The 25,469-nt window shown below is 40.6% G+C and overlaps 1 protein-coding gene across 6 annotated transcripts in view; it reads right to left on the reverse strand.

The window, feature by feature from the left end:
• Positions 1 to 265: 265 nt before the first annotated feature.
• The window catches only part of DCLK2 (doublecortin like kinase 2), a 134,489-nt gene continuing 109,285 nt past the window's right edge, over positions 266 to 25,469 (reverse strand). For 4 of the 6 annotated variants that reach the window (XM_068279181.1, XM_068279191.1, XM_068279173.1 and 1 more), the window contains 6 exons: positions 20,202 to 20,335; positions 18,419 to 18,496; positions 15,097 to 15,193; positions 14,293 to 14,373; positions 11,944 to 12,057; positions 266 to 3,799 (listed from right to left, as the gene is read on the reverse strand). In XM_068279181.1, coding sequence (XP_068135282.1) covers positions 3,725 to 3,799; positions 11,944 to 12,057; positions 14,293 to 14,373; positions 15,097 to 15,193; positions 18,419 to 18,496; positions 20,202 to 20,335 — 579 coding nt within the window. In that variant the 3' untranslated portion in view covers positions 266 to 3,724. Of the gene's footprint in view, positions 3,800 to 7,224; positions 7,326 to 11,943; positions 12,058 to 14,292; positions 14,374 to 15,096; positions 15,194 to 18,418; positions 18,497 to 20,201; positions 20,336 to 25,469 lie in introns of all 6 variants that reach the window. The other 2 variants (XR_011031070.1, XR_011031071.1) reach the window with 2 other exon arrangements.

A 25,469-nucleotide genomic window follows, 5' to 3' on the forward strand; every position in this document is an offset into this window, starting at 1 on the left:
ATGAGGAATTCAGCTCAATAGAATAGACTGTGTAGAGTATGCTCTGTGATTTTGCCTTTTCCAAAGACTTTTATCTCAAGTGTGTATGTAGCCTAACACCACATAAAATACTTTCAATATGGAATTTCTCTTTAATTTGAAATCTAATATACAAAACACCTGAAAGAGAAATGGAAGCATTTTAGTTACAGTTGAGCAGTCTCACTTGAAACTATGATCAATGGCCCAAGCTGGTGCTAAAAGACAGAAGACAATAACATCATAATAGCAGAAATCAGGATTCCATGAAGAGGATGTTTATTGGAAATAATTTACACTTCTATTACAAAATGAAAGCCATATATTAAGAGGATCTAAAGCATGGTACCAAGAGAACACATTGAGGAGTCTGTATCACATGGAGATTCCACACTGCCCAGACTAGTGCAGTGCTGCTTAAATAAACAATAAATAACCTAAAATGGTAACATTCATTTCCAGACTTTCAAGCATAGTCAGGCAAAATGGTTGATTCCTCTGGTGGAACAGGCATTCTCAGTACACAAGGCCTATAAGTGCATCTCTAGATTATGTTTAGGGCTTACATACACAAGCTGTTTTACCACAGTTGTGTTGCAGATTTACAAATGCGGCATGTTGCATGTACTGCATTCAGCAAACCACAAATACACTGCAGCTGTGGCATGAATGCAGCACACTAGTGGAAATGCATTTACACTGCAGTCTCTGTGCACAGGCTCTTAAAGGTTAGCTCCAGGTACAGTTTAAAAACAAAAACAAACTGATGTCAGCATTGCTCTTAAAGGACACCTGAAGTAGTTGTAATATAAAGGCTGCCATCTTTATTTCTTTTTACCAATATGTCTGGCTGTGAAAGATGTTTTGCCTATAATGGTTTCTGAGTTATATGCCTGCACATAGTCAGTAAGGGGCAGGACACCATATCTGCTCACTGCTTTTAAGTCAATGATTCAGTAATATTTGAGGTGAAGGATCAGCAGCAGCCAGGCAAATAGCATTTTCGGAATAGCACCAGCAATGGCTCCTTTAATATTTCTCTCAATTCAGGTTTTCTTTAAGTCATAGGAGCCTTATGCTAGATCTTGTCAGTGAGGGCTCCAAGCTTTGCATCATCAACAATGGAAAAATGAACTTTGCTTGCATCAGAAGAGTTTTGGTGATTTTTGCAATGAGATGAAAATCTGTCCCACACTCTCCAAAATGCCCGGACAGCAGAAGACGTGTAGGACTGGTACCTCCCTACATGACACAGTAAGTCATCTCCTCCCCCCCCATCTTTATTTTTTACTATAAAGTAGAAACTAAAGTACTAAAATATTTCCTCTAAACACTTGTTTCTAAGGTGGATGTTTCTTATCTTACTGCTAACAGCTGATTTGGATTTGGGGTTTGCTACCTTTCACACGTTCTGTAACAGACCACAGCAGGTTTCACAAGGTTTCTCTGCAATTCTGTAGCCCCTACACAATTAGTGGTATTATAATAATCCGAACATTTGAATAGAGTTTTTTTTCATGCTGGACTCAAAGCGCTCAAGAGCTGCAGCCACTAAGGGTGCGCTCAAGAGGCCATCCTGCAGTGTTAGGGAGTCTTGCCCAAGGACTTCCTACTGAATAGGTACTGACTCTAGCCAGGATTTGAACCCTGGTCTCCCATGTCAAAGTCAGAGGAGCCCTTAACCAGTACACTAGCCAGCCACTATGTTCTTTAGAACAAGACTTCTGCCTTACATTAACTGGATTTTAAACTGGTGTTTGGTGGCAGTATAGACCTACCTGCTTTCTTAGAATTTCTGGTTACATTTGAAACCTGGATATCTATTTGCATAGCTCCAATTGATTTGAGGGTTGTTTACAGGTACACAGTTTTCAAAAAGAATTAGAAAAGTATTAGAGACAGAGTATCAGCAGGACAGCCAGGTAATGTGCGTTGTTTAAAAGGAAATACCTATGGCAGCCTCCATATCTCTCTAACTTCAGGTTCCCTATAAACCAAAACCGTAAATTCTAAATTGTCTGTTCCCGCTAGCACCAAATCTACCCATGCAACATTACTGTAATGTCCTGCTCAGTATGCTATTAATGTACTGCAGATTTAGGATTCAGTCCACTATAATATTCCCCTGTAAGACTGAATAGCACTACCCTATTTGGGAAACAGAATATACAGCCTGTTTGTGTACCCCCTATAAATCCTAATTACCGGTATATAACCTCCCCGGGTCCAAATACACAGAAAATGAAAGCATGACAAATAAGGAAATATGTGAGCATATACTGAAAAAATGAGGGAAATGGAGTAGGATGTGAGACAGAGACAGCGAGAAGAAGACCTCTTTAAGCCACACCAATGTGAAAGGGGCAGCAGCAATGGTTGCAGGGATAGTGGCATATGATGCATGTGACTAGCAGTGATGTGAGGAAGGAGGGCAGCCCTTGGAACAAGCCCCTTCACATACACTGGTACCTGAAGGCATAATCTTACTATGCTTAACAGGAAATTCAGCCTTGAGAAAAATCATTTTTGCGACAGATCTGTGCGAATCCCATATTTTACTGACAGTCACATTTGCAGAAATTAGTAGAAAATTCATGCACCAATTACTATTCATAGTTGCGTTGACATCAAAGACAATAGGCCTTTCTGCACATGGAAATATAAAGTCAGAGGCAACTGATTAGGTGTAAATCTTGTTCCAAAAATAATTATTGAATGCGCAAGATCACATTCCTGCTGGTCAATATATTCAATGAATGGTGCAGTTTTCTTATTTGCGTGGGGCAGATTTCTTTTTTTTATCATGTTGAAACATGCAGCATCTTTTACATTCCACTGATAGATGTTGTGTCGTAACATACTGTACATAATTACTTTCAGGAATTGTCCATGATGGTTGCACAGTCAATCAAAGAAAACATAAAAAATATGTAACCATTTCCTAAATAACTGACCTCTTAGGCAACACAGATAGCTTGACTAATATGCTGCAACGATTGCCAAGATCATCTTACTCATACATTACGCGCTTTGTTGACACCTTTTCACAAATTGCTTCAAACTGTCGGATTATTATTAAAAAAAACAATCTAAGTAGAATTTTATTTGAAATTAACACAGAGCAAAAATAAGTAAAATGAAGTTTAGTTTCCATAGTGGTACATGATCCCAAAAAATAATGACATAAAAAGAAATACCGCTATATTCACAGTTCAGTTTTAAATTCATCTAAAGATCTAATATCTGCTTCAGATCTTCCTCTGAAAGTCTTAAAAGGTGTTAGCAAATCAGTAGACATTGGATCAGTAGTAGCCCCTCCTCCAAACAGTACCTGGATCTAAACTGTAAAACAAGCTACTGAAAAGTGTCTAATGCATTTATAAGCTGCCCTACTATATCACGGAAAGACTTAAAAGAAGACCACGGAATTGTGCAACTCCAGCAGTCTAGTCCTCTATGGATTGCAATGAAAACTCATGGAAGGCTCTGTAAAAAGCCAGTAAGTCTGTCTCTGGAATAAAAAGCAAACATGTCACCGGGCAGCAGCTACCCGGTGGATTTGGTCATTGGAAATCCTCATGACAGGCGAATTCTCTCCCGGTGAACGTGGCATTATGGCGCAGGGATTTAATTCACCACAGCTGATTTGAAGACTCCAGAGTCCGGTGAAGATGGTCAGCTGTTGTGGTCGCGGTGCAGGCGTCTCTCACACGGCGGTGGTGTTGTTGTCATTGCTGCGTTTGCTGCAGATTATCTGTCCCTCCTTATCAAGAGCTGTGTTCTAAAAACAAAACCATTACTCTGTATGTGGCATGAAAGCATTAAATAGATTGAAAGTGAAGCCATTAGCATGTAAATATGCATGCACTATGCAGGGAAAAGGAGAAGTAACAATGCTAAAACATGGCCTTATTTAGGCCACGTGTAGATCGGAAGGGAATGGGAGAGGTGCAATGTCTCCTTCAACTGTCCTATAAAGCCATTGGCAGTGTTTCCATAGAAACCGTGCTTTGCATGTAATCATCACCCATCTGTTTAAGCTCTGTATATTGTTATAATCGACCATATGTCCTATTGAGATGCATGCAATTCCTATTCTGTTCAATTTCCTGTCCAAAAAGTTTCAAGGCAGAGTCATATATGGATTGTGTTAGTATTAAAGGACCACTCCAGCGAAAGATGTAAGTAGTTAAACCGGACAGGATTGGCAGGTTTTGGACTAGTCCATCTCCTCATGGGGGATTCTCAGGGTTTTCTTTGTTTTCAAAAGTATTTCCTGAATGGCAGTTGCTAAGTCTGGCTGGTTTTTGGCAGTTAAATTGCTGTTCAGGAAAGGCTTTTAAAAACAAAGAAAACCCTGAGAATCCCCCATGAGGAGGTGGACTAGTACGAAACCTGCCGTTTGTCAGATTTTAACTGCTTAGTTTTTTTTTTCCACTAGGGTGGTCTTTTAAGGTTTTAAAATATTTTCCAGACCGATTCATGCACCTGGAAGTTACAAGTCTTGTAGACAACTTTTTTCTTTCCTTTTTTTTTTCTCAAATGACAACCCACTATTGGAGAACAAACATCATGCCACAACATGTAGTACACCAAAGGAAACAAATACTCATTAAACAGTGACAATAGACAAATGAGGACACTGAAGAAAACATTTAACATTATCAATAAATGTCAAGGTTGCTGTGCAACTACATGCAAAACAGTATTTAGCACTGCTACATGAGCCAAACACAGATTATCTGCCAACACGTGTACTGGGTGCATGCAGGGAGGGGGTGACATGAGCAATACTGCCAACAATGCTGTTGCCTTCATTACAACAATGTACACAATGTACATCTGCACTTCAGTAGTATTATATTAGAGATCTGGTAGACTCTCTGCATTTCCATCTCTTTTACCAGGCAGGAGTATATACTGTAGTATGCTTAGTTTGTTTACATGGAACAGGCTTGCAGTGATGACCATTGCATGGTGTTTAAATGTGTGATTTTTGAGTTACCATGGAATATTATTTGAAATATAAAAAGCATTGTCTTATATAAACCACTGATGACATGGTCACATTATCAGGCATCGTTTCCTCTCCTTCTCTCCATTGGAACAGGTTATAATGTTATGTATATGTACAGCAGATAAAGCATTGCAGATGCAATTAGTACATACCATTGTCCCGGACCTATGCAGAGGAAAGCAAGGCAGGCGATTGGAAACAGGAAGGATGAAGGAAAGAAGCAAGGGATAGAAACTAGACTTACTAAAAGCAAAGTCACCAACATGTAATACATATACATCATTCTGAACATTGTACAGTAAAGTCACATTATTATAGAAAGGTCAAACTTCCCATACAGATATGTAAAGATATATCAAACTCATCCCCTAAACATATCTCAATTATCACAATAACCGGATGGTCTAACAGGAATTAGACAAGAATTCCCTGTTGGAAAAGAAAAAGCTTCTTTCTGAACGTTTGCTGACTAATAAGGGAATGAAACTTGTTTAACATACTGTAAAGGCTTTTTCCATAGTTTGGAGCTCTGTAACATTATAGGAGAATCCGCTTCGTGGTGATTTTCTAAAACTGCCATACAGGTTCTCAATTTACAGCAGGATTGTGTTCCATAACCACATATATAATACAAGGTTCACAAAGTTCCAACTATCATTTTCCATTGGCTACAATGGAAACTGGTATAAATGTGTTTCATAGAGTAATTTTATGTACAGTGCAAATGAGGTCAAAATCATGACTATTACTCGTTCCCATAGACACAAGACAGACTGCAGTTGGAATATCAGTAACATTCTGCTTAGCAGCGGTGTGGCAATAAAGGATACAGAGGTTTGCAACTGCACCAGGAAGATCCATTAGGGGCCCTCCTCCAACCACTGTACTAGTTCTTTATGGGTGCTATGCTAGTAAGGAGTACCTCCATAAGTGCTGTAAATAGTGGTAAGTAAAGTGGTATTCGTTAAACTATTCCCCTGATAACACCTCTGACACTGGCTGCCCTTTCCACATTGTTATGTATACAGTGCTTGAAGGGTCCGATGTAAAATTTGCACTCGTAGCGCCTTAGCTACACCACTGCTGCTTAGGAATAAACTTTACATTCAGCCTCAACTTATCTCAGTAAATCTCTGCAGGAATTAATGGACCTCTCTAGAGTATCAAAATAATTCACTAAGCACCTATTACAGCATTACCCAAGCATCAATTCTTATGGCATATGGCTTTATTTCATACTGCCTTAATGTACATTTGTCAGAACCCCTCTACATCCAGGTTAAAGCCTTGTGCGGCCGGCAGGGATTGGTTATAGTTACCTGTTCCAGAAGGCTGGATCTGCTTCCTATTTTCCTCCACCCATAGCTCTGGACTTCTGACATGTCTTCTGGGATCTGATCACATCCGACCACATGATATGACATGTGATCAGAATGCATGAGATGGTGTCAGCGGTACAGCGCCACTCGGTGGTGGTAGAGGGGTGGTGAAAGAGACTCCATCACCCCTCTTCCTCCACCGAGTGAAGCTGTAACTTTGACATGGTCCCCCTGGATCCCAATCATGTCATATCATGTCATATCATGTGATCGGAACCCAGAAGTCATGTCGGGATTACATCGCTTTCGACAGAGTGAAGGAGAAAAGAAGGTGATCCAGCCATCTGGACAGGTAACTATAAAAGCTCCCTGCCGCCCACTCTGCAAAGCCTGCCTAACCGGTCAGGCTGAGAAGGCACACTTTATTTGACTGCTAAAAAGTTAGACACTGCAAGGGTAATCTATTAAGACCAATGCAGAGAATACTGGAGAAACAGTGGAGCAGCTGCTTACAGCAACCAATTAGGCTTCAGCTGTATAATATTCAGGATGGTTGTCCCGAAAACTGCTCCACTTTTCCTCCAGTTTTCTTTGGCCCACCTTGATAAATCAACCTTTGAGAAGGAATGGGATCAAGATATAAATATGACAATTTGTAAATCAACTCCGTATTAGTGCTTGTGGATTATAATATAAAGACATTTTGTGAGTTAGTCCAAGTCTGAACAGTGACATTTGTGAAGACAGCTAAAAGCCATTATACCACCTCCACCAGCAAGAAGTGAAGAGCAGTGTGAAAGAAACAAGCAAGATACAGTGGCCATGCAGGTCTTATTTTATGGAAGATTATCTATTATTCTAGATCAGTACATCATGTCTTTATACCAGGCCTCTGCGTCACTCGCATCTCCACTGCTTCAATAATGCAAGATATGTAGGTCAGAAGTTCCTTGTTACAAGTCAAAATCAAACTGTGAAATGAAATGTAAATGTTATTTTTAGGCGACTTAATTAAATCCTTATCCACTTTAAAAGGAGGTGAGAGTGAAAGATGATGTCCACCACTACAATTTATTTGAAGAAATTACGAAATATTGCAATGTGTGTTCAGGTATTTGGCATTGTTGAATGCCAGCATCTCTACACACAGTGGCTACAGGGGCCCCAATCCTTCTCCTCCCATGGGCAGAGTAAGTGCAGGGAGCGCGCATTCAACTTTTCTTTTGAACAACCACTCTCCTAGTCTTTCTGCTTTGGTTTGATAGTCATTACTAAACCCTATTTAATTCTATAAGAACAATCCCAAATTGATCCTCAGATTTACAACAGAATCCCCGGGGATGTCCAGCAACACCCTAATTTATATTTACCATGCTTAGCTCATTCATGCTTACATTTAGCTTTAGGGAATAAAGTGGGCAGATGATGTTACCTGGTGGAAACACAATTACCTGCATCTCTTTGCCATGTAGGAACTTAGTATTCTCCGAGATAGGACACCCTGGAATGCCCAACTGATTAAGCTGAATTTCCTATGAGGAGCAGTATGGCTGCTGAGCAGTTATGACTATAGCAAAGGAAATGCTGGGGCTCTGTTTTTAGGTTTTAGTAAGGCTTTGTACACACGAGTCAATCTGTAAGCAATATTTTGGACAATTTATCATTATGATGAATTGGTTGGAAAAGCAACACCACTACATATGTATACAATGGCTGTTCTGATGGTCCCCCCCCCCCCCCCTTTTTTTTTTTAATAAATAATCTCCACAGGTTCTTGTGTATATAAATTAGTAGGTTGCACACACATACATTGTGTAACAGATGCAGAACCAACTGATATTAATCAGCTCGTCAGGCCATTGAATGGAAACTGATAGTTTACAGGTTGTTTCCAGTCGGTCTACAGCAGCATTTATTTCCAATCAAGAAACAATCCAATCATTTGGGAGCCAATACTGAATCATGTGTACAAGCCTATTATATTCTTTAAAGGACCATTATCGTGAAAAATTGTAAAATACATGTTTACACATACTTTTAAGAAGTACATTTCTCCCAGAGTACATTATAAATTACTTTTTTTTTTCCTATGTTGCTGTCGCTTACAGTAGGCAGTAAAAGTCTGACAGATCTGACTGGTTTTTGGACTAGTCCATCTCCTCATAGGAGGTTTTTACTATCTCCTGTATTCTATACAAAAGCAATCCCTGGAAAGAATCTAAACAAAGATGGCTGACAGCCTCCCTACTCATTTGCACATCGGTTGGACTGTGCAACTGCCGATTAAGAATTGCTTTTGAAAATAAAAAAAATAAAAAAAACCTGAAAATCCCCCATGAGGAGATGGATTAGTCCAAAACCAATCTCTCTCTCTCTCTCTCTCTCTATCTATCTAGATAGATAGATATAGTGCATTTTAATCTAGGGAAAATGTACTTCTTGTACAAGTGCATTTTAAATTTTACTATTTTTAATGATAGTGGTCCTTTAACCACTTGATGACTGAGGGGTTTTTCCCCTTGTGGACCAGAGCAATTTTCACCTGTCAGCCCTCCTTCCTTTTGCCAATAACTTAATCACTACTAATCACAGCAAAATGATCTATATCTTGTTTTTCTCACCACTAATTAGGCTTTCTTTAGGAGGTACAGTATGCTAAGGATTATTTTATCCTAAATGCATTTTAGCATGAATAATCAAAAAAAATTGAAAAAAAAATGCATTTTTTTCTCAGTTTTTGGCCATTATAGTGTTAAAATAAAACGTTCTACTGTGGATAAAAGCCACACATTTTATTTGCCCATTTGTCCCGGTTATTGCAACGTTTAAAAAATTTCCCTAGGACAATGTATGGCGCCAATATTTTATTTGGAAATAAAGGTGCATTTTTTCAGTTTTGCATCCATCACTAATTACAAGCCCATAACTTAAAGATTAATAGTAATATAACGCATGTACATATTTTTTTTAAAAAGTTCAGTCCCTAAGGCAACTACTTATATTTTTATTTTTTTATGTATTTTTTTCCCACCTATATAAAAAAAATAAAAGTTTGGGTACTATGGGATGGAGTGGGAGGGAAATAATTATAAAAGTCAGTGTGGGGATTTTTATTAAATAAAAATGAATTTTGGTGTAATATACTATTTGGCCACAAGATGTCCTAAGTCATTTCTGATTCATGTACGTAAGCACGTGAATCGGAAGTAATGCGTGGCAGTGTAACAACAGGAATATACAATGAATGCCAGTGTCTCGTTGACGCCAGTATTCATTGAATCGGGGACTTCGATTTATGAATGGGAATTAACCTCCCCGCTAAGCGGCGGTGCACGCGAACGGGAGTGAGCTTCAGCTGCACGCCGCTGCAGACTTGCATTCACGGCCCTGGTGCATCCTGTGAACTTTGCAGGGCCCTGAATGTACTGCACGGCGTGCATCAAGTAGTTAAAGGAATACTATCGATCTATGCATTTATTTTTAAATACTGTATGCTGTTGCACACATTAGGACAAGTACTAGGAGCAATTTGATTCCTCACACAGCTGTTCCTCAGCTGTAAAATTCTCTGTCAGTTTTAGATACAAAATGTATCTAATGCTGGGGATACATGGTACATTTCTGTACCGTGTATCGACCAGCTGATCCAGCCAGCTGATAATATTCAGCTGGCCCGAACATGCCGCTCGACCCGTGCCCGCTCGATTCCCGCCGGCAGACAATGGCAGGGAATCGAGCGGTGATAAGGAAGCGCCGGCAGGGACGAGCGGCAATCGATCCGCGTGCATGCATGGACGAGCAGGGATGCGCCAGCATCGAGCCACTGGCTCGATCCGGCGCATAAAACGAGCCGTGTATGCACGGCATAGTACTGACGGCTCCCAGAGGGCTAGACCATGTCTCTGCACAGGGGAGTTGCTATCAACTCCTCAGTTTATTGTTTAATTATCACCTTGCTGATAGAATCTTATTGATATGGTGGTAAGGGGTTAAAGATTCTAGCAATGTGTGTTTATTATCTTTGCTTCTCTTGACTGATAAAGATACTAATAATGTTAATTGTAAACAGTGGTCTGCCCCCTCTCAGCAGCTTGTAAAGTGGATGCAGCCTGGAGTGAATCATCATCACAAGCAGGCATCCAGTCTGAGTGTAAACACAGACTAGTGTTATAGCTAGTTATATTCCAGCAATATTACAGCTCATTTAGTTACCTGTCACCACCTCAGATCAGCCTATTTCTCCGCATGTTTATTGCATGCTGTGAGTGACACAGTGAAATATATTTGTGAGCTGTGTGAGAAATGAATTTTTAAGCAGGGATAGAGGGAGAGAGACCTGGGTGAATAAATAAAGTGCCCCTAGCACTAGTGGTAATGTGTACACTAATATAGAGTATTAAAAAAAAAGTTGTTTAAATCGATAGTATTCCTTTAACCACTTTACCCCCAGCGGTACGAATTTCTCCGTCCCTTTTTTCCCCCCTAAAAAACCAGGGACGGAGAAATCCGTACCTTCCGCGCTACCGCCGCTGTCCGCGCTCCCGCCGCTCGTGTACGCCGCCGCCCGGAGATCAATGAACGGGAAAATCCATTCCCGTTCGTTGATCTAGCCCCCGCAATGATCTGCTGCTTCTTTCAGAAACAGCGAGATCATTGTGAGTCTCCCAGCCTCCTACTGCTTCCTGTAAGCGTCCTTCCGGACGCTTACAGGTCGCATGTAAACAAACACTCTGTGGCCATCTTGTGGCCAAATAGTAAACTACACCCTAAAAGCATTTTACATATACAAACATTACATTTACACAATAAATTAACTCATTACCTCCCACACTCCCCAATTTTTATTTTTTTTTTGTAATTAAAAAAAAAAAAATACAATAAAAAAAAACCATAAATAGTTACCTTAGGGACTGAACTTTTTAAATATTTATGTCAAGAGGGTATAACACTGTTACTTTATAAACTGCGGGCTTGTAATTAGGGATGGACGCAAAACTGAAAAAAATGCACCTTTATTTCCAAATAAAATATTGTCGCCAAACATTGTGATAGGGACATAATTTAAATGGTTTTATAACCGGGACAAATGGGTTAATACATTTCATGGGTTTTAATTACAGTAGCATGCTTTATTTAAAAACTATAATGGCCGAAAACTGAAAAATAATATTTTTTTCCCACATTTTTTCCTATTTCCCCATTAAAACACATTTAGAATAAAATAATTCTTGGCATAATGTCCCACCTAAAGAAAGCCTAATTGGTGGCGAAAAAAACAAGATATAGTTCATTTCATTGGGATAAGTAATAATAAAGTTATAGACGAATGAATGGAAGGAGCGCTGAAAGGTGAAAATTGCTCTGGTGGTCAGGAAGTAAAACCCCTCAGTGGTGAAGTGGTTAATACTTCAGATTCCGCCCTAGACAGAATGTTAAATAGCTGGATAGAGGTAACTGTGTAATTTATACATTTAGATTGAACAATTCCTTTTATGTGTAAACCCCATGCATTGACATAAATCAACACTTTCCATCAGGAAATGGTTATTAGCAGTTCTGACACCATTGTGAACAAACACCGGCACTTACCATGATCACAGACACTGCAGCTGTGGTGTTGCTCCCCTTAGGCACAGAGTTAAAATGCTGTTTTAATTTACCAGTGACTTCAGCTTGCATGTTATTCCCCTGTGAGGCATCATCCTGAATAAAATAAAAGGACACATATTATGGCATGTGGTCTCTGATAAATGCAGCAATCTTAACACATTAGCTGTTTGCTAGAACTATCTGAGATTTCAGAATGAAGGCCAGCCTGCATTATTATATGATGTGTGCACGGACTATAAGGACACTGTGGGATAAGCTTTGACAAAGGGGTACAGTATATGGAGTGTTGGATTAACTCCATAGTGGACGAATAAACAGTTGAAATAGATATCCTGTGTGCTGGCCATTTTCCCCATTTGCACATTTTAATTGAAGGGTTAGCTAAAACTTTTCAGTTATTTTTTTTATAAAGCGAGTGGGTGAAGGTTTAATACCTCTGGTTTTGATTGCTTTCTATGTGCAGTTGGGGCGATTTCCACTTACTTTCTGATCCAGAGACACAAGTTAGAAGTAGCAAGACATGGGGAATCTCATCGTTGGCAGCTGTAACCAGGACAGCTTTCCCCACTGGGTGACTTGTCAACTGCTTTTCTAGTGACAGCTGTAGCATAGTGTAATATACCTCACACTGGGGCTTATTGATGAACTCAAGTGCAGAGAAAACTGGATCAAAAATCAAGCAGCTGCCCATGGCAACCAATATCAATTCTTTGTTTAGGTAAATGCTGAAGCCTGAGGAGCCTTTCACCGGGGCCGGCTCTACGCAGGGGCTAGAGGGGGCAGCACCCCCTCGAATAAATGTCTTGCCCCCGCATATCAAAGTTACAAGTGGAGAATCGGGATGTATCTTAGTGGCTCGGTGACAGCGCACTGCATGGGATCCAACTCTGAGCACAGTCTGCACTAGATTTGTCTTGTCTTCCTCTTCTGCCCATATCCAGGAACAGCCGGTTTTACTTTTGAAACGCACAACGCAGAGAGAGATGTCAGCTGACAGCAGTCACATGACCGCTATTTCCTTTATGCGAATGGCGCGCCTACTTTTGTCCCTGCTTGTCACCACCGCGGCCGCCTACCAGCAGGAGCTTAGTCTTCAAGTTGGACACCCAAGTTGGACAGGTTTGAAGGTAGAGGCCTGACAAAGTGCAATGCACTTCTCCAGGCTGGCTTTGGACACAGCTAACAACACAATTCAGCAAGGAAAATACTGTTACGATTGTATAAGCACAGAGGAAAAACAATGTGCTTGAACATGATGTGTACACATAATGCCCCCTTCACATTTCTGACTGCATATGTGCCTGTCTAGAACTGGTCCTGCCTTTCACACTGGGGCAGTGTGGCCTTTTCCCGCACCTCACTGCAATGCTAATGGAAGTCTATGGGTGCTTTCATACAGCAAGTAGTGCAGTGCACCGGAAATGGCTAGTCTAACGCAAGTGGATACCTATGTTGCCGCACGACTCCTGCGACGGACCGTAAGTCATGAAAGTCTATGGCGGCAAGCAAGTTTTACACGTCACGCATACGCAGAAGCATATTTTAGCAAAACACTTCTGTGCACATCATCGATACGGCCACAGGAAGTGAGTGCTAGAGAGTGTCACTTCCTGACTGGCCTGCTGCTAGACGCAAATTACTGCATATTACCGTGGTAATCCCCGAAGGCTGTTTTTGCGGTGCGGTCTCCGGCCTGCACGGCTAACGCAGGGATGCAGTGTGAAACCGGCCTCAATGGTTGTTTTTGACAACTGATCCAATTTGCTACAGTTTTCTGTCAGTGACCTCGGTAAATCCTCCACATTGCGTCTTGGTGCCAAATGTTAAGCTACGTACTCACCGGCCGAGGGGTCCAGCGAAGTTTCCTCGAAGACAATCGTCAAGCGATGCCTCTTCCTGCTTGCGACGTCACGCGGTGTTATACAATGGGCGCAAATAGGAAGTAAGCGATTGCGGTACTTTGCTTGGAGTTGTCGGGGATCTTAAAGATTTGATCCACCATGTGTGTCGCATAACGACGCGTGATCACTGTGGGGGGCAACATCGTTTAACATGCTTTTGTTAAACGATGTTGCCCAATGTCAGGTAACATTGCCGCAAATATTGTGCCGTGGGTATGGGCCTTTACAGAGGCAGGCATCAAGGAGAATTCTCTGCATCTAGGACACAGACAGGGAGAAGAAACTGAAAGTGGCCAACACTTCTCTGCTCTATCTCACAAAAAAAAAAAAAAAAGAAAACAAACGAAAGCATGGCCAGGCTTCCACATTGATACGTGCACCATGTATGTATTTGTAATTGTACTGACTGATAAAATGTGGTACTTACAGCCACCCAGGGGTGGGACAGGATCTGCTCCGCAGTATATCTATCTTCTACATTTACTTGAAGCATACAACTAATCAGCTCCTAAGAGAAAAAAAATATTTTATTATTACTGATAAAATGAAAATGTTATAAATAAAAAGATGCCAGTTGTATTTACTGTAAACCCAGTCCTGAATAACTCTGTATAGGTTAGATGGATCCAATCTGAGCTAGGAGTGTAACCAGGACACAGAGGTCCTCTGATCAGAGATCTCTAGGTGACAACCATTGTCTGCCAGTACTGACACCATGAGGGGACACGGTTTATAGGGGATTTTCCTGTTTTTGGTCACAGTGGAATTTATGAAAGCATGGGAGCCATTAGGACAATTTATACACAGTGACTCAGTTACTGGTAACTCAGGAGGATGAGATGGCGCTGCTTCTCAAGAGCTCATTAGAAGATTATTAATGACAGTCTAGTGGCTGTTTGTCTTGTTAATCTCTCCAGGACCCTCCTGGAAATGAGACCTCTGGCTGCTTGGGGTCAGAGACGCCACATCACATCTGCACTCAGCCTTTATGTCAATGGTTTACGCTGCAGCCCAAGTCATCCTGCGCTACATGGACACAATGCTAATGAGGGGATCGCTGACATTTGGGGCCATTATACTTCTTCACACAAACTGCATTTTAAACACAAACTAAAACAACATCATACCAGGCTTTCTATGTTAAGTCATACACACTCTGTTAATGGAGTGATTGAAACCTGTTAATTTTTGTGTTTGCAAAATGAAGAAAGAAACACATCCAGTGTCAAACCTTGGCAGAATCTGTGATGCTATCCCAGTAAGGGGAGGGGAAGTCCAGCTTCCCAATCAGAATCTGATCAAACAGGTCTTCCTGTAGATTACTGTCACTGTAAGGGAAAGCATAGAGAACACCACAAAAGTCAACGAAAGTATCTTATTTCATAAAGGTAAGTAAACAGCATCTCATTTAAATAAATATATATAATGAAGCATGTATCTGTAGGTAGCATGCAGCTGTCACTCTGTTCATTCTAAGCAGTTCTAAGTTATCCATTGCACCCAGGGGTGTGGAGTCGGTACAAAAATCATCCGACTCAGACTCCAGGTACTCAAAATTGCTCCGACTCCTCATCTCCGCTTCCTCAGTCTATTTTTTACAAACACTATGTATTTGGTACAAAAATGATCCGCCTCCGACTCCTCAGTTTATTGAAACTCCCGACTCAAGGTACCCAAAATTGCATCTACGTGGTCAAACGAAGTGAATCTCACAAGGGGGGAACTTCCTGTGTGAGCAAAGATCCCAGATGGATCTAGTTGTCAAGGTTTAACTATGTTATTCCTCAAAGTGTGAAGAGCAAAGCTACACAGGGGGTGCTCATCTTGAGAGATAATACTCCATGGGACTGAGGAGTCCAGGTCTTAGATCAGACCACATTTTTGTTGTAATTTGTTAAGATAAACACCCACTGATTATTAGGAGGGGCATTATAATTATGCTTGATTAAACAAGTGATTTTGTTTTTGAGATTATGCAGTATGGTTAGAAGGTTAGTGTTAGACACATTATCTTATAAGTCAGTAATTTAGGTATACGTTATAGTATGGTAGAGTATGAAAAGTTTTCCAGGCTCAGACATGCCATATGAGAAGTCCATTAAAAGGTATTCCATTTCCAGCATCCCTTTCACGGCAAGTTTCACTCTTCCATGAACATGCAAGTATGTAAGTGATACGCCTGTGACATGGATGGGTCTGAGTGGAGGTGCTACATATTAGGGCATCCCCAGTAGAGCTACGAGGTTTAGCTCTCTCCCAGGGTGTCCCACCTAGAGAAGGGACTGTGTGTGATCATGGAGAGGTGGAACATAAAAAGGGAAAAGTCTTGGAGACCAATATGGACTGGCTGAGCTATAAGTAAAATAGAGGTTAAGTATAGGTTAAACTACTAAATATAGTAAAGATAAGTTAGGTAAAGTTGATGTAGGGAAACAGAGAGGAGAGTTCTGCATATCAGCCTTTTAGAGGGGGGGGGGGGGGGGGGTGGGGGGGGGGGGGGACTGTAAGATTGTAATGATCTACTCTGCTGTCTGCACAGGCAGGCAGCTTTTTGACCATTTTTCAGGTCTGCATGCTGCAGGTCCCTGGAAAGGAGACCCGTTTTCACTCTGCAAGTTTCAGACTTGCTGTTCTGGTGAGGGATTTGCATTCACTCATCTGGTTATTGATAGCTCTGCCTCTTTTGAAGGCTTGCAGTATAAGTGCCATGTCCTCCCAGAATTCCCTGCTGGTCATAAAGGTTTGGTTCTGCTGGACTTAACTTGAGTTTCAGCCCCTCTGCTGATTGTTTGCTAATATTGTTTTAGAGTAGTTATCCTTGGGAGTGCACTAGCATTCCTTCTAGTGCAGTCAGATTGTTAATTATCTGTATGGCCTGGTTCTGTCTTGTCTTATCTGTTGCGATTGCACTTTCTCCAACGGCAGCTGATAGTGAATCGCTCTGTTTGTTTGGATCGCATTCGCCCTAGCGGTAGAGGCGGTGGATCTCCCTTGTCCGACTCTTGGAGTATAACCTTAGCTGCGGTTGCTACTGGTTACTCCTTCTGTCTGTCTTGTCTAGCACGAATGCTTGCTGTTGTCTGGGGTGAGGCAACAGATTAGCAAGCGTTCGCGTTATTTGTCATCTTTTTTGTGTTCAATCGTTAGCTAGGGTTGGTACGCTTTGTTGCTATTGCGCTTAACGTGTGGTGACCGCGTTTAGCTAGCCCTGTCGGTTCCTTCGTGTTGGATTACAGTTTGTTAATTGGTTCTGTCTTTATTCATTCTATGATCTGTCTTTATTCAGTCTTGTGTCTCTATCAGCAATCGCCATTGTTGCGATTGCTTTCTCACTTTGGTCTTCGCTGTTGTATGTCAACCGTCGCCGGGTGGCGACTAGATTGGTGGACATACATACATTCTGTCTCTGTGCTCTCTCTCTCTCTCTCTCTACAGAGAGAGAGAGAGAGAGAGAGAGAGAGGCCATCTTGCCCTGTATTGCTTCACTTCGTACAATTTCTATCTGACATCTGTGGCTGTGCAGCGGGTTTATTCCTCTGCACTCCACAGCTCCATCTGCCGGTTGGAATTCCTCTCTACAGGTGCATTTGCACCAAAGCTGGGTTCCCTTATTCAAACGCTTGTGGAGGGTTTCCGCAGTGTCGGCGCACAGGTTGTGCGCTGACCACGGAGATAATTCCACAATCGTTACAAAGATCCTGAGAGGTTCTTGCCAGGTATTGCCCGTATTTTAAATGAACCATTGTTTCCTGAAAAGACTGAGATGCAGAGGTCTGGTTTAATATATAATTAGAGTATAATTCTGAAGGAGAACAGTGAACAGTTTGCTCAGTGAGTAAGATCAAAATGCAGCGTTATCTAGCTTATGTGCAGACTGACTGTCTCAGCTTAGAGTTGTGAATTATAAACAACGGCTTGTTGTTCCTAAACATGTATTTCTATGTATTTAGAGTACAGGTCATAAGATGTTCCTAATATGGACCAAGGTTTTGCGCTTGCGCAGAACCGTCTGTCAATCACAGAGTTATATAAGCCAATAGCAAGTGTTTAATAGGGGTGACACCTGGAACCCACCCATATCCCACCTTCGGGGGTGGTTAGTTAACACTTGTGGATCTGGAGGTTTTTCCATATATAAGGTTGATCCCTAAATGTCTGTGGGAGCGCACTCATATTAATCTCAGCTTTGCTCAATATCCGTATTGTTACATGCTGATGTTTGCTTTGCTTCGTGTGTTTTGGGCTAATGTAATGCCATTTTCAAGATAAGTTTTGTAACCAAGATTGCACCGAGTATCCCTGTTGAATACAATAAAAACTCTTAACTGCTCTGGCGTTCCAATTCTGTGGAAATCTGCTAACGGCAATATACTTTCCGAAGGTGATAAGGACAAGCGCTAATGCTGAAAGGTAGTCACACACACAGACTAAATATTAGATTACACGACTCAAACTCCTTGACTCCACAACTCTGACTGACCCATTGGTTTATAATTAAGATGAATGTTTGCTCCCATGCTACATTTTTTTTTTATCACACAGAAAGGTTTTACCTGCGGAAAGGCGGAAATCCACATAGTAGGATATACGTTATAACACCAGCTGCCCAAATATCAACTTTTAATCCATACCTGGAGAGAAAAACAAAACAGGTTTAGATTGTTCAGAAGTGTGTATTAATGTGTAGGGATGGTCAATGAGATGCTAATAATTTTGAGTTGATGCAGTATTATGATTTTATTTATGAATTTATGCAGCTTTAAAATTAACCAATCAAATCCTGCTGAGGTTAAATTTTTGGTTGATCCATTTTCAAGCTGCATACATTTGCATTTACATAATCCTGCATCAACTTGAAATTATTTGCATCTCACTGACCATCCCTATTGATGTGAGCCTGTGGCAAAAGGGATATGGAGGCTGCCATATTGATTTCCTTTAAAGCAGTGCTAATTGCCTGACTGCCATGCTAATCTTTTTCTCTTCATTGGTGTCTGAATCCCCTCTAAGACACGCATGTGGTAGGTGTGGTCATATGGTGGTCACATCATGTGATCTATGTACTCTTGCTGGGTTACTGGCTTCAAATAAGACAGGTAGAGCAGTGGTTCTATTCAGCCCATATATCCCCTTGCACACAGACATACTGTACACACATACACATTTAAAAAGTTGATAAGAAATCTGTTGTTGCATATTGCAGGGCAGGAGTAAACACATGTTTGATTTTGCAATAGTCACAATACAATTGCTGACACAATAAAGATTTATGGGCCCCAGCCAGCAGGAACAAGTGTTTTTTTCCCTACCTATCTATCCTCTGAGTGCTACACTACTACTAAACATTATGATGAATTTACACTTGTATTTAATATGCAGCATTTATGGATTTCTTTTTATTGGGGAACATCCCTTAAGTAAATTTTTTTGTGACACCATTATCTGTTTTAGATATACATTTTTAGCTTGGAACTGGGCCAACAAAAATCCTCAGGATCTGCATTTCTTTGGCCACATTACAAGCTGCGGTCAATTTGCATGCAAAACGGAATTACTTGGCTCACATTGACCATTTCTTATGAATTGTTCCAGAAAATCAAGCTGTATTTTTGCAACACATGATAACCATTATGTGGCAAAGGCCCTTACCTATCTCAGAAGCCACAATGAACTGTAAATGAATACATTTCAGAGATTTTGCTCTATGACTGAATGCATAGAATATAAATTATCTGACTCCTTACTATGGCCTCAATTCACTAAACTTTATCAAACACTTTATCAAACGTTTGATAATTTACCTCATGGGTAAAATCTAATTTTGAATTCACTAAGGTGGTATATGTTTATCGAATGTTTTATTGATAAAACGTTCAATAAATCTATAACTCCTTAGTGAATTCAAAATTAGATTTTACCCATGAGGTCAAGACAAGACAAGACAAATAACATTTATATCGCGCTTTTCTCCTGGCAGACTCAAAGCCCCAGAGCTGCAGCCACTAGGACGCGCTCTATAGCAGTGTTAGGGAGACTTGCCCAAGGTCTCCTACTGAATAGGTGCTGGCTTACTGAACAGGCAGAGCCGAGATTCGAACCCTGGTCTCTTTTGTCAGAGGCAGAGCCCTTAACCATTACACCATCCAGCCACCAGATCTTTTATGAGGTGAATTATCAAACGTCTGATAAAGTGTTTGATAAAGCTTAGTGAATTGAGGCCTATATTTCTATTGTACCTTTGCGTCCCTAACATATGTACTGTTTTGTATAAAAACTAGATGCAAAGTTACTTCCAGCATATGCAATAAATAGCCATGTGCAAGCTGGTAATATTACCCGGTCTCTGCGATTATTTCAGGAGCGACATATGTTGGTGTACCACACACAGTGTACAGAGGACCATCTACTACAGTGGCCAATCCAAAGTCTCCAAGCTTTAGAGATTTTGTTTTATCAGGATATTCACAAACCTGAAAAATAAAAAAAAAACATTTTCTTAAATTATTTTTCATAGAGGGTGAATAAAGAGACATAATAGATTGCAGGCTCATTAAATGGAGCGGTCGGCAACTTTACACATTTTATTAGCAAGTAACAGTCTAGTCACAATGTATACTGTCATTTTCTAGATCTTTTATGGTATAAAAAATAGCCTATATGTTTCAAAAACTGTTTTTAAAAAAACTAACCCTTTAAATAATTTTAAATACAGGTAAATCTAAAAAAAATAAAAAATTATGAATGGTTTACAGTTATCAAATATGTGCAGCAGGTGACATGATCCTTCCGACCAAAGCATCCAATCGGGTCTTTAATAGGACAACATTGCATGTTTTAATGCTGACCGTACACTGGGAGATCTGACATGACAGACATCACAACATTTACCAATAGTGTAGCATTAGGCACAACAGGCCTGTGCCCATCTGTCACTGAGGCCAAATAGCACCCTCTTTCTAGCATTGATAGAAAGTAAACATAACCTATAACTCTTATCTTATAACTCTTCTTATCCGTTTATAGAGGTGTTTATAGAAAATCCCTGGTAAAAAGTCAGTTAGTGGCAGTTAGCAAGGGAGATAATCTGTCCTTGCAGCTTTTTGATGAGATTAGGTTCTTTTTTTTTTTTATTCCCCTGAAGAGAGAAAAATATGGAGGCTGCCATATATATTTCCTTTTAGACAAACTAGTTGCCTGGCAGCCCTGCTGATCTATTTGGCTGCAGCAGTGTCTGAATAATACCAGAAACAAGCATGCAGCTAATCTAGTCAGATCTGACAATGTCAGAAACACCTGATCTGCTGCATGCTTATTCAGGGTCTGTGGCTAAAAGTATTAGAGGCAGAGGATCAGCAGGACAGCCAGGCAAGTGGTATTGCTTAAAAGGAAATATCTATGGAAGTCTTCATATCCCTCTCACTATAGTTGTAGTCAATTGGATATTAATGGAGCGACTGTCAATGTTACACTTCTGGAAGGCAAGGTGGAGACTAGATTCAGTTGGAAGGAGTATTAAGCAGTGAAGCCCGCTAGAGAATCCAAAAGTTAAAACTGCAGCCTGCTATCTATAGAAGATCTTTTCAAGGGAGCAAATTTATCAAGATACTGGTGTAGCGGCGTGCGGCATCCAAATGTATGCCATGCGTTACTGCACAACACGTATGTTAACAGTGAGAGTGAAAGAAGCATACTTTTATTTGACTGCATGCTTTCCTGTACCATTGGGTTCCCGCTATATGTAACGCAAAGCCCACTGTGACTGTACCCTGTCAAAAAACGAACATTGACACACACACGCACACGCGCACACACACACACACACACACACACACACACACACACACACACACACACACACACACACACACACACACACACACACACACACACACACACACACACACACACACACACACACTAGACATAGCAACACAAGATTGCTAACAAATAGAGGCTCATCTTATATTTATGACTGTATAATGGACAGTGAAAAGCATGCTAGTGTTTATATGTTTGCAGGCTCCAGCCATTGAAACTCACTCCACTTAGAAAACGCTCTACCTATCTGTGATGGATACAATCTAATGCTGTAAGAGCTGTAAATGTATTCCCAGATGTGAATTAATATTTTTTTTATACATATGTGTTGGCATCCCATTATAAACGTACAAAAATTAGGTCGGTTTATAAATATATTCCCACTACAGAAAGTCAGCAAAAACAAATGCCTAAACACAGGACATTCTGGGCAAGGTAGAGTAGAAAATAGATTAACAACCGCCACCTAAGTATTTAATTTGTTGGTGAGAGGCGATTAGAAGATTCTCCTAAGGAGACTACCTCAGGAGATCACGGCTGGACAGCTTAGCACATTAAAATGATGCTCAGAAAATCCCTATACATCTCTCTTTAAATGCTAATCAGTGGAATACATCCAGCCTTGTGCTCAAAATAATCCATTCAGGATTCTCTTGTACAATGGAATTTGCTGTTATTTAGAATCAGTGCCAGTTATCTTCTTACAGACTGTCACTTTGGCTCAGGACTTTAATAAGTGAAGCCTATCAAAGGATCTAGGCTAGTGTTCTGTCACGCAAGGACAGGATGATAAAATTGAAGTATATACAAACACTAGTAGACCTAAACCCATTTAAAAACGGCTGTAGGTCTCACCGCCGCATGTTAGTGCTCATGCGCGCGCACCTGCCCACCCGGCTTCCGGGCTCCGTCCTCCTGTTCCAATGCTGTCCGTGCTGCAAATGCGCAGTAGTGCAAACACCTGGACACAAGGACAGGATGACCAGGGACAGTTAGGGTTTTATTATATAGGATACCTGATACCTGAATCACCAAACATTACTTCCTAATAAGTATAGAATGCACAAAGTGCTGCTGGGTCACCTGCTGAAAAGGCAATGTAATTGTACTGCTCAATTTAAGTGTATTAAAGCTCTTTAGATCTGTGGATCAGCATGGAATATGTTCTAAACGGATCTTTTCTGTTTCCAGTACGGACTTGCTCAACACATGGAGAAATACTTTACACCATCCCATTACTTTCTATTACCCATTACAGATCAGAACTCCTACCCAAAGTGAGAAATGTGGGCGCCTGTCATAAGAAACTATTTACAACTATTTACAACTATTTTTTTTTCTTCTCCCCGCTTCCTCCCCCCCCACCCCCCCCCCTTTTCTCCCTTCTTTTTCCTTCCCTTTTTTCCCTACCTTTCTCTTCCCAACCCCCCCCCCCTCTTTCACCAGTTTTTTCACCCCCCCCCCCCCTCTTTTCTTGATTTCCTGCCCCTACATACCATGGCTCTATGTTACATAGCATGTCGCTAAATGTATAAATTTTGAAGTTTGCTGCTCTTTGAGATAGAAAATATTTTAATATGTTTTAATTTTCTTTGCATGTGGTTTTATGTACTTTGTATGTACCTATTCAGAGGAAATATGCCTTGCACCTGTAAAACTATGGGTTTCTCCTCTGTCCCCTCCCCCTTTTGGATGTGGTTCAGAGGATCAGGTGTTCAGACAATTCCCTATTTAAGGGGAGTTTACCATTAGTCAGTTAGCTATGATTAAGGGCCTGAATGGCTCAAAACATGTCAGCTCTCTGATGCTTGTCCTAATGTCTTGCTGATGTATATGTCCGAATAAAGTTTGGAACCTTGGACTGGTGCGGACCTTCCGTTTTTTCTGTATTCCTGTGGGCCTGCTGACCTGGTCGTGCACAGCCTTGGCTCCTGTGGGTGATAGCGGTGTTCACAGACTTTGTTGTATTTACAAGGGACAATTTTACACTTTAGACGATATTTATAATGGTGCCTATGGTGGTGCCCCAACATTATTGTAATTGCGGCGGGGGTCAGTTAAGATTAGGCATGGAGGGGAGGGTTTTTAGGGTTAGGTGTGTGTGATGGGGGGGGGTGTTTAAAGGTTAGGCGTGAGGGGGGGTGGTTAAGGTTAGGCCTGGGTGGTGTTTTTAAGTGTGTGTGTGTGTGTGTGTGTGTCTCTTTTTCTAAGTGCCTGTGATTTGAAAAGCTCCTGCTAATGTAATGCTCTGTGTGTGTATCACTGACGCTTAAGGGCCCATTCACACTAGAGCAGTTTGCCGCGATTTCGCTTTTTAAAAGCGCTAGTGTAATAAAACCCTATGGGTCTGTTCTTACTTGGGCGATTTGCACTAATTGCCGCGAAACGCAAAAGCGTCGCCTGCACCAATTTCAGGCGATTTCCCTGCTATAGAAGCGCTAAACGCAATCGCGGAAAAATCACTCACGCAAAACTTTGCACTTTCAAGTGTGAATTAGCCCTAAAGGCGCTTGTAGTGTGAACCAGCCCTTAGGACTCGTTTACACAACAAGAGCTTTTCTAAGTGCTTTGTGATATTAAAAGCTCTTGCTAATGTTCTCTTATGTGAGTGTTCACAAAGCTCTTGTAGTGTGAATCAGCCCTGAGGGAGGATTCTGTGTGAGAATAGTGTTAGGTTAAGTTGTACTAAAATATCAGTATTCTTAATTGATATTTTAATATGGTATCTTATACCTTTAAAACATTGAATATCTGTAAATTGTATCGATATTCTATAAAGCCCCATCTACATGATACGATTCTTTGTGCGATTCGATTAACGATCCGATTAAATCCGACGTGTCCGATCGGGATTCGATTCAATTCGATTTGTCATTGTTTTGCAATGGCAAATTGAATTTAATCTAATCAAATCGAATCCCGATCGGACATGTCAGATTTAATCTAATCCTAAATAGAATCGTAATCAAATCGCACAAAGAATCGTATCGTGTAGATTGGGCTTTAGTCAAAATCAGGCACCCAAATTTCCTTGCGCCCCTTTTTCATACATGCCTCCAACCTGCAAACCTTTGCAATATGGATTTCTACGTGTTCAACTATTTGGACATTCTCAGTGACTAATGCAGTTTCAGTCAAAATAAGTAGAATCTAGCAAAATATAACAAAAATAACAGTTTGGGTGTATATACAGTACTAGTCAAAAGCATTAGAACACCCTAATTTTTTATTTGAAATTCAAACAGTTCATTGTGCCACTGAAAGCAAGGAAGTAATAAACAACTGAAGTTAAAAAAAAAAAATGGAATCCATGTATAAATGGAAATAATGTTTTCTAAAGACACTAATGGCATTCTTTCTACAATGGAAATCAATACTTTTCAAACAATGCCCACAAGGGTATGTTACCACAGTGTGTTCCAATGCTATTTTTACGCATCCACATGGTGTTGTACGTAATGAGGAAGAGTTGGGATACCTGTAGAAATTGGTAACAACACATTTCATTTAATCAGCCTCCACTGCTGTCGTAAGTTATTAACATATTTCTGGTTTCCTGCAAAAGGCCATTTTGAAGAAATCTAAAATATACATAATTATTTCAGTTCGGAGTAACCATACTGTTTCTTTTACTTCTGGGAGTTCACCACCTTTGTACTATTGCATGCTTTTTATTAGACTCTAACTGCTTGCATTTCATTCAAAAACTTGAAAAACTGTGGTGTGCGCAAAAAAAAAACACGTTGGACCAGTAGTATAGCTGTTATGTGCAAGAGTACTCTTTTT

This window comes from Hyperolius riggenbachi, chromosome 1, assembly GCF_040937935.1.
Source record: "Hyperolius riggenbachi isolate aHypRig1 chromosome 1, aHypRig1.pri, whole genome shotgun sequence".
Lineage (NCBI taxonomy): Eukaryota > Metazoa > Chordata > Amphibia > Anura > Hyperoliidae > Hyperolius > Hyperolius riggenbachi.